At 48.9% G+C, this 11820-nt stretch overlaps 3 protein-coding genes across 4 annotated transcripts in view; all 3 read left to right on the top strand.

Moving 5' to 3' along the window:
* Positions 1–203: 203 nt before the first annotated feature.
* Positions 204–2959, top strand: SLX1A (SLX1 homolog A, structure-specific endonuclease subunit; the record flags this gene model as incomplete). Its single annotated transcript, XM_081296899.1, has 6 exons — positions 204–391; positions 859–910; positions 1013–1351; positions 2355–2482; positions 2648–2735; positions 2817–2959. 6 exons carry the CDS (start codon positions 204–206, stop codon positions 2844–2846), a joined length of 825 nt encoding a protein of 274 aa, XP_081153025.1. The 3' UTR covers positions 2847–2959.
* Positions 2960–4796: 1837 nt separating this feature from the next.
* LOC308651750 (sulfotransferase 1A1) lies at positions 4797–8655 on the top strand. 2 transcript variants are annotated; one of them, XM_081299220.1, is made up of 8 exons: positions 4797–4914; positions 6141–6332; positions 6440–6565; positions 6647–6744; positions 7253–7379; positions 7613–7707; positions 8184–8364; positions 8455–8655. In XM_081299220.1, exons 2-8 carry the CDS (start codon positions 6185–6187, stop codon positions 8565–8567), a joined length of 888 nt encoding a protein of 295 aa, XP_081155346.1. In that variant the 5' UTR covers positions 4797–4914; positions 6141–6184; the 3' UTR covers positions 8568–8655. The 2 variants fall into 2 exon arrangements, with proteins under 2 accessions (XP_081155346.1, XP_081155345.1); XM_081299219.1 differs by lacking the exon at positions 4797–4914 and adding an exon at positions 5512–5635.
* Positions 5522–11820, top strand: part of LOC308651752 (sulfotransferase 1A1-like) — a gene marked incomplete at its 3' end in the record, with an annotated part of 235386 nt that continues 229087 nt past the window's right edge. The window contains exon 1 of the mRNA XM_081299222.1: positions 5522–5636. The remainder of the gene's footprint in view (positions 5637–11820) is intronic.

The raw sequence follows: 11820 nt of genomic DNA, 5'->3' as shown, positions 1-11820 counted from the left end.
GCAAAGAGGTCCGGGTTTTGTAGCCAGGTGTTGGCACCGAGCTCCAGCTCGGAGACGGTGCACGAACCTATACTGTTGGCGGGCTCAAAGGTGCCTCGCTGTCCCCGAAACAAGCACGTTGCAGTCCTAGCTACCCAGCCCTCCCCGTGGTTCGCGGTTACAGAACTCACCCCCAGCTTCGGCCCCTGACCTACAACGTCCCGATGGGTCCCACGGGGAGCGAAGCAAGGCCGGAGCGTTTCTTCGGTGTCTACCTGCTCTACTGCCTGAACCCTCGGCATCGGGGCCGCGTCTACGTGGGGTTCACGGTCAACCCCGCTCGTCGGGTCCTGCAGCATAACGGCGGTCGCAAAAAAGGCGGGGCCTGGAGGACCAGCGGGAGAGGGCCCTGGTAGGGCGGCGGGTCTCAGGGCTGGCTTCTGGGAAGAAGAGGACCCGGCTGGGCAGAGGCAGGATAATAGGGGCGGGGCAGGCCTGTGGTGGCGGGCAGGCCCAGTAACTGGGTGGGGCTACCCCGAAGGGCGGGGCCGGGAGACCGAGCCCGGTGCATCTGGGGGTCTAGGGCTTGGCTGCTAAGTGGTCGGGGACTTGGTGAGCAAGTTCTGAGACAGAACAGATCCTAGAGAGAGAGAGGACCCAAGGACTGTTAAGTCCTTGCGACTGGATGAGGGGCCTGAGGTTGGCAGGTGTGAGGGCATGCACCTGCAGGAAGGGAGGGGAGCCTCGTCGCTAGGCTTGAAGCTCGTGTGAGGATGGCCCTTGGTGGGACTGGAAGCGTACAATGGTTAGGGATTCAGCATCACGTGGGGTGTGTGTGGGTTGGGGGCTCACAGGCCGCGCGCTTGTTTTCCTCCCCAGGGAGATGGTGCTTATCGTGCACGGCTTCCCATCTGCGGTGGCCGCCCTTCGGGTAAGAAAGACAGTTGGGTGGTGGACAGATGAATGAGCTCGCAGTGTCACCATGCGACTGCAGTCTCGGCCGCCCCAACGCTCTTGTCTTTCCCGCCCGCAGTTCGAGTGGGCCTGGCAGCACCCGCAAGCCTCGCGTCGCCTGTCACACGTGGGGCCGCGCTTGCGAGGCGAGGCAACCTTCGCCTTCCACCTGCGAGTGCTTGCACACATGCTGCGCGCGCCACCCTGGGCGCGTCTCCCGCTCACACTGCGCTGGTTGCGCCAGGACTTCCGCCAGGATCTCTGCCCTCCCCCGCCACCACATGTGCCGCTGGCCTTCGGCCCACCGCCTCCCCGGGCCCAGCTTCCGAAGCGCTGCGCTGGGCCTGTTGTAGACAGGGAGCGTGAAAAGGACCCGGGCGCACAATCCTGTTGCACTCTCTGCGCCCGCACCCTTGAGGTGAGATCCGCGCCAAGTAGGGGCAGGACTGGGGTTCAGAAGATTTGGATTTGTTGAACAGACACGCAATTGACGCATTGATTTGCAGCTCTGCCACGCAAAGTATGTGCATGGTTCCTGGACCCCTCACTACTAATCTAGGGCCCTGGTCATTTCCCTTTGAGTGGAAAGTCCAGTTCTAGACCTTCAGAGTTGACCATGTGCCACCAACTCAGTGAGGCCTTTCCTCTCCATCTAAAATTATAGCTTTTTCTGAGCTGGACGCAGTGGTGCACACCTGTAATTCCAGCAGCTCCGGAGGCTGAGGCAGGAGGATTGCAAGTTAAAACTAGCCTCAGCAATTTAGCAAGACTCTGTCTTAAAATAAAAAGGGCTAGGGGGCTGGGTTGTGGCTCAGTGGTAGAGTGCTTACCTTTCATGCATGAAGCCCTGGGTTTGATCCTCAGCACCACATAAAAGTAAATAAATAAAAATAAAGATAAAAAGGCTAGGGATGTGGCTCAGTATTAAGCGTCTCTGGGTTCAATCCCCGGTACCGAAACCAAAAACAAACAAACAAAAAGCTCTTAAGTTCTCCCCCCCCCTTTTTATTTATTTGTTATGGTATAGTAGATTAAACCCAATACATCCCCAGCCCTTTCTGTTTTTTTTTTTTTTTAATTGTGCAGTCTCCCAAAGTTGTCTAGATGGGCTAAGTACATGTGATCGTCCTCCTACCTCAGCCTCCTAGTTACTTGGATTACAGGTGTTGGCCACCTTGTAGGGCCCACTTTTGCCCTTAATTCTTATTATTGTCTCACATGCTATTTTTTATTATTTCCTAATCAGCTTCCCCACTCTTCACACTAAACTCCAGGAGGGCAACTCTTATTCACTCACTTAGCACAGAGTAGGTGATCAATCAATACTTAACAAGTTAACAGATAGAGGCCTGGCTTCTGATCTCTCAATAATAAATAGCTTACTTCCAGTCTTCCTTTCCTTCCTTTGCTACCTCTGACAGGATGAAGACAGTCCCCTGTGTTGCCCTCACCCTGGCTGTCCCCTAAAGACCCATGTGATCTGCCTGGCAGAGGAGTTCCTTCAGGAAGAGCCAGGGCAGCTTCTGCCCCTAGAGGGCCAATGTCCTAGGTGAGTGCTATCCTCTTTCCCAGCCTGGCCTAGCTCTGGGGAGAGGGTGCCCAGTGGTCCAATCCAGGCTGAGGCAGATGATTCCTTGGCGACCCACGGCCAGGGCTGCAGGGGGCTTGAGAAGCTTGACTCTGTATCATCTCCTACCAACTGCACCCTTGGCAGCTGTGAGAACTCACTGCTTTGGGGAGACCTGATCCGGCTGTGCCGGATGGGCACTGAGGAGGAAGAGGATGGCTCAGAATTAGAAGAGGTGAGAGGTGATTCTGGCCCCCACTCTCTTCATCCACCTCTATCCCCTAGGCTGCCTTTGACCAAGCTCTTATCTCCATAGGAACACTGGACAGACATGCTGGACACCTGATCCTCAGCCTCCCCAACCCTGATCCTATGATTTTTCTGTCTCCCAGTGGCCACAACCATACTGGACAATTTTTATTTGATTCAATAAAATATTTTGAGTTAAGGGTAACTTCTGATGTCTGTGGGGAGGTTTGGGTGAGGGGAATAGAAATGGGAGGAGAACCCATTGGCCCAACCATATGTCCAGTGTCTTTCCTGCTTGGAGATTTTGCCCGGCTTGGCACAGAGAACATACAGCACACATTCACATCCACGACTCCGAGCCTCCTGACCTCCAGTGTCCAGATAGACTGAATTTTTTTTTTGCCTCAACATAGAATTCTTTATTTTGTATAAACAGCACAGTAGAAACATCCCCACTAACACATAAACCTATATATAAAACATAGACTATCTCTAATATATTTTTCCCTTTATATGGTAGCATACTAGTGTATGCAAGCGAAAGTATTGTTGGTGAGGCAAGAAGGAAACTGATTGAGGCAATGACTAGTGAGCCAGGCATTAACATTCAAAAACCAGGCAGACATGAATTTTAATTAGAAAAGCAGTATCAAAATAGCTTCTATGATATGGGGATTTACATGCTTCAGTCTACATTCCCGATATCTAAGTTTTCTCAGTCATGGTTCTTTGCCTTTGGAGTGGTACTATACAGGTACAGAGCATGCCTACCTAATACCAGATTTTCACCATGAAAAATCATAATAGAAATGATGAAGCTTCAATATGTCAAAATGCATTCTACTGTCATGTATAACTAATTAGAACAAGTTAAGAAATAAAACAAAAAAATAGTAAAAATAAAGCAAAAAAATTGAAACAACAAAGCTTAAAAAAAAGAGTATGCTGGATTTCAAAAGATAATAATTTTTAAGAAAGCTTAACATAAATACTCCAAACAATAGGCTTTAGAACATCCTGTGTTTAGGAGTAAACATTCACTTGAGCCATTTGTCAAATTCTATGTAGTAATTTGTTTCTCAAGGATCCTTTTATCTCAGGAAAGTCCATAGTCATCTGATTTCTTCTTTACCTAATGATCTGTTGTCAGCCTACTTTTAACAATAGAAGGGAAAACTGGTATATATTTTAAATCAGCTGTTTCTTCTTAAGTTCCTATTCTATTTCAACATCATGGTGAACATTTTCAACATGGCTGTGTACTTACAGAAGCAATCTCTCAGTTATGAAAAATAAAACATTAGTCACAGGGCTTATGAAATGAAAAGTTCTTTCTCAAACTCTTTCTTGTTAAAAAAAATTAAATTAACTTTAAATGTACAAGACCAAGCACAGGTACTTTCCAAAAACCAAAATGAAGCCAAATCACAAAATTACATAATAGTTTTAGAAGGCATCTCTGATTTTTTTTTTTTTTTTTTTTGTGGGGTGGGGAGGTCATCTCTGGTAGCCTCAGTACAAGCACTGGTCTTTGGCTGCTCTGATACTTCTTCCTCCTTTTCTGGCAACCTTCCAAGAGACCCCAAAGGTATAGTGCTTTCTCAATTCTGTGTCGAGGAGACTTGTGAAATTACAGGGATTTGAACAGAGAAGTTACTTTCAAAACCGTGTTCTTCAAGATCACACTGAGCAAGCGGCTCTTCTTGCTCCTGGTTTAAGTAGTGTGCTACTAGGAAATCACTTTATGCTTTAGTGCGATGCATCTTTAGTGAGTAAGCCCTGGATTTTAATGCAAACAGCAAGAGAAAGGCTGAGGAGGAGGGGGGGAGTTCCCTTACATGGATCTCTGTGGCTCTCTAGCCTAATCTCTTCATGTCCCTCTGTCCCTGGAGCCCCCTTCAAGCTCCATCAGCCATGAGCCATGTTCCTGAGGTCCCACAGGAGCCATGAAGCAGGGGACTACTAGGCTCTGGCATCCTTGTCTTTCCTATCTCATGCTGCCTCAAAAACAGCCCTCCTTGCTCTGCTCCGCCCCCAGTCCTTTGGCCCTGCCCACCCAGTATTCTAGACTTGCCCTGTTGTTAGAGCCTGCAGTTCTGGAATGCCTGTGGCTGCTCTGGTCTGAGCCTGTGGTGTCTTGAGATTGGCCTGGAGCCGGAAGAAAGGTGAGTGGCCCTGCACCCCATCTTTTCTCTCCCCTTTCCTCCCTTGACTTGGTCAATTAGAAAAAGCTGACTGTTGCTCAACTGTGAAGGGAAGGAGGTTAGGACCAGATTACAGCTGAAAAAACATCCAGCCCATGGGGCCATTTCTCCTCATTTCACTTTGTTTGTTTGCTATATGGTAAACCCACATCTTGAGTTTCAGATAGTTCTTAGCAAGAGGTCCCTCATCCCAGACCTCACCCTTTCCTCTCTGGAGGACAGCCAGTTCCAGCTTCATGATAACAGGGTAACACAGACTTCCCCCCTGCCTGAAACCTCACCCTGAATTCTGGGAGGACAGCCAGTCCCAGCGTTTGCTCCTCATTTTGAAACTAGAAAACCTTTAGCTCAGAGAGAAGCTCTGTGATCCCCACATAGCACCAACACAGAGCCACTGCATGCCCAGGAAGCCACAAGGCCAGGAGACTGAGAGATCAAGTAAGTCCAGTTTGGGGTTGACTGGGCCAGACCACCCTTGCCCTGCCCAGGTGCTGACTCCAACATCTTCCAAGTGCCGGCCAGTTCTTAGTGCTTGATTAGGCACCTCTTTTATCACTCGACAGAAACCTCTGCCTCCCTGTTATTTCCACCTCAAGAGGGGAACTCCAGCCTGGACAGTCTCCCTGCCCTCATCTGCAGAGTCATTGAATTTTACTCATTTTCATAAAAGACTGGCCCTGAGGCAAGTTCTGTTACCCGATTACCTGAGTTGGTTCTGGAAGCAAGATGGAGCTTGGGTGGGCAAGTGGGATCCCAGGTCAATTGGCCTGGGATGTTTTTGAATATGAAGGGCCCAAGGAGCTCAAAAAAGGGGAATAGCATGAAGAGGAGCCCATTAGATTTAGGCAGGATGTACTAACAGAAAAAAGCCTACGGGTAAGAAGTTAGAATGGGCGGGCCACAATAGTATTTCGAAATGCAAGCTGGAATGCTTCCAAACTCAAGTATCAGGACTTCAGCCCTAGAATTGCTTACATTGTTCTGGGCTGTGGCTGGGCACTGGGGTCATGGAAAGTTCTGCAGGTAAGAAGAAGGTGTAGCATGACCTGTAAACCACTGTATTGGAGTTAGACCTCATTTCCAGTCCCAACTGCCACTTACTAGCTTAATGAGTTTGGGCAAATCATAGGACCTCCTGAAGCTTCAGTATCTCAAAGCAACCATTCAGCAAATGCTGTTTTGTGAAGGGATTCAGAGAAGCAGAGCAGGTGCTGGCCCCTGACTCAGCAGCATGGAGCTGGTCTCGGACACCTCCCGCCCTCCACTGGTCAGTGTGAAGGGGGTCCCACTCATCAAGTACTTTGCAGAGATGGTGGAGCCACTTCAGAGCTTCCAGGCCTGGCCCGATGACCTGCTCATCAGCACCTACCCCAAGTCTGGTAAGTGAGGAGGGCCACCCTGCCCCCCCACTGGGGCTGCAACCCTGACCTTGGTCAGCAGGACCAGGCCCTCCACCCCGATCACAGGGTTTTCTTCCCTCTTACAGGTACCACATGGGTAAGCGAGATAGTGGACATGATCTACCAGAGTGGTGACCTAGAGAAGTGTCATCGGGCCCCCATCTTTGTACGGGTGCCCTTCCTTGAGTTCAAAGGCCCAGGGGTTCCCTCAGGTGAGTAGCAGGGTGCTGGGGCAGGTAGTATTAGGAAGACGGGGCTCCAGCTCACCACAAGTTCCCCTGCCCACACCTTAGGTCTGGAAACTTTGAAAGATACACCCGCCCCTCGGCTCATTAAGACACACTTGCCCCTGGACCTGATTCCCCAGAGTCTGCTGGATCAGAAGGTCAAGGTGAGTGGCAGTGGAGGTCACTAGGCCATTCCAGCTTTGGTTCTGTTCTGCAGGGAAAGTGTCTTCAAGCTTTGTCTCTGCACAAGTGGGAGGGCCACGTGCCCTCACTGTGGCAGGGCCAAGACGAGGAGGAGAGCGAGACTCTTCAGTGCAGACCCGAGGGCAGGGGAGCCTGGTGCTCAGAGGCTCACAGAGGGGCTGGAGGGTCCCTGCCTGCCTTGTTCTCCATCTGGGTGTGTGGTGGAATCCCAGGGGTCAGATTAGGATGAAGTATGGCTTCAGGGACCAGCCAGGAGTCTCCCATCAAAGCTGAGTTCAGATCCTAGCTGCCGTAGCCATCCCTGAGGTTTCCAGCAAGTCAGCCTCAAGGCCTCAGCGTGTTCCCTTGTCAAGCCGAGAGGGGACCCCCTATAGGTGCTGTGAGAGGGACAGGCACTGGGGGGCAGGCAGTCCTGGGGTGTGTGTGTGGGTTGGTGTAGCTGGCAGTGGGTGTCGTCTGTCCCTGCAGGTGATCTATGTTGCCCGCAATGCAAAGGACGTGGCTGTCTCCTATTACAACTTCTACAAAATGGCCAAGGTGCACCCTGACCCTGGCACCTGGGACAGCTTCCTGGAGAAGTTCATGGATGGACAAGGTGGGCCCCCAACCTGGAGGAAGGAGAGGGCTGGAGTTTAGGAAGCCCACCTAAAACTTATAACAGGGCTGGAGTTGTGGCTCAGTGGTAGAGTACTTGCCTAGCACATGTGAGGCACTGGATTTGATTCTTAGCACCACATAAAAAATAAATAAAATAAAGGTCTTGTGTCCATCTACAACTAAAAATATTAAAAAAAACTCAGACCAACCGGGTGGCATCCCCTTCCCCAGTGTCCTATGGGTCGTGGTACCAGCACGTGCAGGAGTGGTGGGAGCTGAGCCGCACCCACCCGGTGCTCTACCTCTTCTATGAAGACCTGAAGGAGGTGAGATTCTCCCCGCTACCACTCCATCTATGTTCCACCCAGGGGGCAGGAACCTCAGGGGATCTGACCTCCCCTTTGGCTGGCCCACCCAGCCCAGGATTGCTCACACTGCCTTCCTGGCCTGGAACCACAGAGCCAGCCCAGCTCAGCCCTCTCTCCTAGTGCCTGGATCAGATCAGCTGTTTGTTGTTTTCATGTCTCCCTGTCCAGGGCTGCGCCACACCTGGGGCCACAGTTCTAAAAGACTGTCCCTGCCCTCTCTCCTAAGGCACCAAGCAGGGTTCACTCCAGGACCCTAAGGCTGAGAGCTAGTCTTTTTGCTCCAGGGAAAGAGGCCCAGAGTGAAGAGTTAGGGCTGGGAGGTTTCCAAGTGGAAGGGGCCAGCTCCCCCCTTGTGATACCGGAGAGGGGACTTCCCTTGTGTTTTCACTGTAAGTAGTCCAAACCCCCTCTGAAGAACCTGTATCTTGCTTCAGAACCCCAAAAGGGAGATTAAAAAGATCCTGGAGTTTCTGGGGCGCTCCCTGTCAGAGGAGACGGTGGATCACATCGTCCAGCACACATCCTTCAAGGAGATGAAGAAGAATCCCATGACTAACTACAGCACCATACCAACTGAGATAATGGACCACAGTATTTCTGCCTTCATGAGGAAAGGTGTGTGTCTGGAGAAGGGAGTGTGGAAGCAGCCTCCATTTGGGGTCACCTGTGTGGGTGTGACTTAGGCCTCCTTCTTTCTTTCCCCAGGCGTGACAGGGGACTGGAAATCCATCTTTACTGTGGCCCAGAATGAACGCTTTGATGCCCACTACGCTGAAAAGATGGCAGGCTGCAAGCTCAACTTCTGCTGGCAGCTCTGAGTGGTGTCATGGGGAGCCACTGCAGGGGGAGCGTGGGCACAAACCTGACCCATGACCTCAAGAATAAAATATGATGTGTCCAACAAGAGGCTCTGTTGGAAGCAGTAGGACACCTGACACTAACTAAATCCCACTGGGGCCAAGTAGGGCCCTGCCCCTTGCACCCTCAGCACCCACATGCCCTGTCTGGGCAGGGAAAGGAGGTCTACAGAAGGAAGGCCCAGAGACATGGATAAGGAGGAAGAATATTTATTTGATCACAGAAAATCCCGTTGCTTTCTCCCATGAGGCTAGCAACAGCAGACCTCCCGTCTGCCAGCCAGCTTCACTTATTTTTGTACTGGGGATTGAACTCAGGAGTGCTCTACCACTGAGCTATACCCTCAGCCCTTTTATTTTGAGACACGTTCTTGCTAAGTTGCTAAGGCTGGATCCAAACTTACAATCCTCCTGCCTTAGCTTTGTGAGTGGCTGGGCTTACTAGCATGTGCCATCATGCCTGGTAGCTTCACATTTTCTTGGGTTCCTTACAAGTCACCATGTACCTCTGGGCCACATTAAGGAAAGGGAAGAGGGCCATCATCCTCGTGGTCTGGAGCACTAGAGCAGCAGGAACCCCCAAGCTCCCAGCCTCTCCTGTCCTCGTCTTCTACTCTAGAGTCAAGAGGTCCGTAGTGCTCCAGAGCTGGTCCTCAGTAATGAAGGGGGGTTAGGACAGGGAACAAAGAGCAGGAAGAAGAAGGGAGACTCATTTCCCACAGGGTCAGGCTAGAAAGGGCAAGGAGTCTTCTACCACGCGGCCTGCGCAGTGGTTTCATTAATGAGGTTCTAGGCATTAAGTTAGTTAGAAGAGATCGAAATAAAACACACAACCAGTACCTTATTTTACATTGCTAGGTCCGAGATGGCTCGCCTCCCTGGTTCCCGCCTCCAGCCGCCCAGCAGGGCAGCGAGGATTACTCTGGGCTAGCAGGAGAGAGAGAGAGCGAACACGCCTGGGAATAGCCTTTTATTTGGGGGACAAGAGATTCAGGGGAGAATTCCATCCAATGAAGGTTGAGGGGGGGATGCACTCCAAGGTCAGGGTCAGTGATTGGGTCTCCAGGGTCAGTGGTCAGGCACACCCCCACACGGATGGGCTCTCTCATCAGGAAAGGGTCGGGAAAGCTCCGACACAGCCAGAGCGCCTCAGGCCCTTAACGGGAGTCACCCAATCACGTGTCAGAATGGCTCTCCACATATTCCCCCTTTCTTTTCTTAACAATGAGGCGGCGGTTCACTCTCTGAAGTTCTTGGATTCTTGATTGGAAGAATCGCCATCCTATGGTTACAATACAAAAGAGAATTAACAGCAAAGAGAATAATCCAATAATGTACCAAGCAGAGTGTTTAAGAATATTTCCAGGGTTGAATCCATTTAACTCCTTCAATATTTGGTTAGCCAAAGAAGAAGGATCTGAAAAATCAGCTCTATTATTTTGAATGTCTTGGATATGGTGATGAAGTTCCAGAATATCCAAGCTATTATTACTATTTTGCCAAATACCTAGTAAATGGTTTTTAACCTTCTCCCAATCCCAGAGAGAAGCATTGTACTTGGCAGCTGTAACACATACATACTTATAATTAGCATGGCATTTAAGCCTTTCCTTAAATTTTAAGGCTGAAAGTTCATTACCTATGTTTATAACAGTCGCCTCTAAGGCGTTTAATTTAGTCTCAATCCTTTCATCAATATTTACTTGATTACGCAGAGCCTTGGAAGTATTATGAGCTAAATTATTAAGAAATTTTGCATGCTGAATATTCTGAGACAATGTCAGAGATGCAGAGACAGTTGAGGCAATAAAAGAGACCAGTGCTAAAACTCCAACAATTATGACTCCAATAGCACGCTTAGGTCTTGTTAGCTGGGCATGAATTTGCTGCAAGACTTGTAAACCAGCATCAGCATACCATGGCTCTGAAATATTAGCAGGTAATAAAACAAAAGAGGGCTGATGAAGTATCAGCACTCCTTTTCCTCCATTATACCTAGAAATACAATTAGTTAGGTTGCACTTATTACAAGTAAAAATATATCTGTCATCTATCCATCTAACTTTTACATTTCCAATAATTAAAACATAAGGAGATTGGACACAGGCTCTTAAGCCATAGCAAGATCCCTCTTTACAGTTCTTGCCAACAAATTTTGGTAAAGGTTTATCTGTAAAATGTAAATATTCTGAGGCAGCAATTAAACGCCAAATATCTTTTTGAACACCTCCTTCACTATAAGTGAAAATATTACTAACAAATCCTGCAGGTGTCATAGCAGAATTTCTTCGTAATTGTCTCTTATCAATTTTTGGAGACCAGTCTAAAATATACCCACTAGCTTTAGACACCTTATGTTGTATAGGAAAGGTATTTACACAATCCATCCATTTAGGAAAGGTGCCAATTTCAATTGTAGAACTATTTGGACAGTGGGGTATCTGTGGAGGTTTTGCAGAAATGACTGGCTTGTTATGGGAAAGTCCCATCTTAATTACTGATCTAGTATTAGGTTTTAAGTCCCCATAAATATAATTATTTGTCAGTCTAGGTTTACCGATCGCTGTCTTTTCTTCAAATGATACTTTTAGACAGCCAGCATGTTTATCATGTGACCAACACAAAGGTAATTGGGCACTGTAGCCAGAATAATTAAATCTAGTCACATGATTGGGAGTAATATGAGTATCTGTAAATCCTCCCATCATGAATGAGTCATTAGTAAATACTGGAATAGATTCTCCAGTCCACACAGCTGGGTGTACCAGGGGTGGATCTGGGAAATATGTCCAATAAGTGTCTACTTGATTCCCTTTTACCTGACAGCCCAGTAGGGCAATTACTGTCACTACCATCAAGACTGGGGTCCTGTTCCTTCCTAGGCGTCGAAGTATTTGGGAAGCCTGGGTTGTTAGTTTCTTCACATCTTTCCACGAAATCAGCTTCTTGGCTGGTTCAATCTGGTCTTTCTTCATCTTTTTTCGATATCTCCTCCTTCTGGGTTGTGGCTCCTCCGGGTCGATCCTCAGTCACTTGAATCTGGGTTCTATTTCCTCCATGTCTGATAGCACGTTCAGGCACCCAAATAGGATGGAAAGCACCTTCTGTGTCCAATGAAACATGGGTACTTTTGCATTAGCACTGTCTTTTGTAAATTATGAAATAATTCAAATAACTCCTGTGATGAAGTAAATCCAATAACTGAGGTTTCAAT

Source organism: Spermophilus citellus (genome assembly GCF_964194105.1).
Source record: "Spermophilus citellus genome assembly, chromosome: 6".
NCBI classification, from domain to species: domain Eukaryota; kingdom Metazoa; phylum Chordata; class Mammalia; order Rodentia; family Sciuridae; genus Spermophilus; species Spermophilus citellus.
This window is presented reverse-complemented; position numbering and strand designations above follow the sequence as displayed.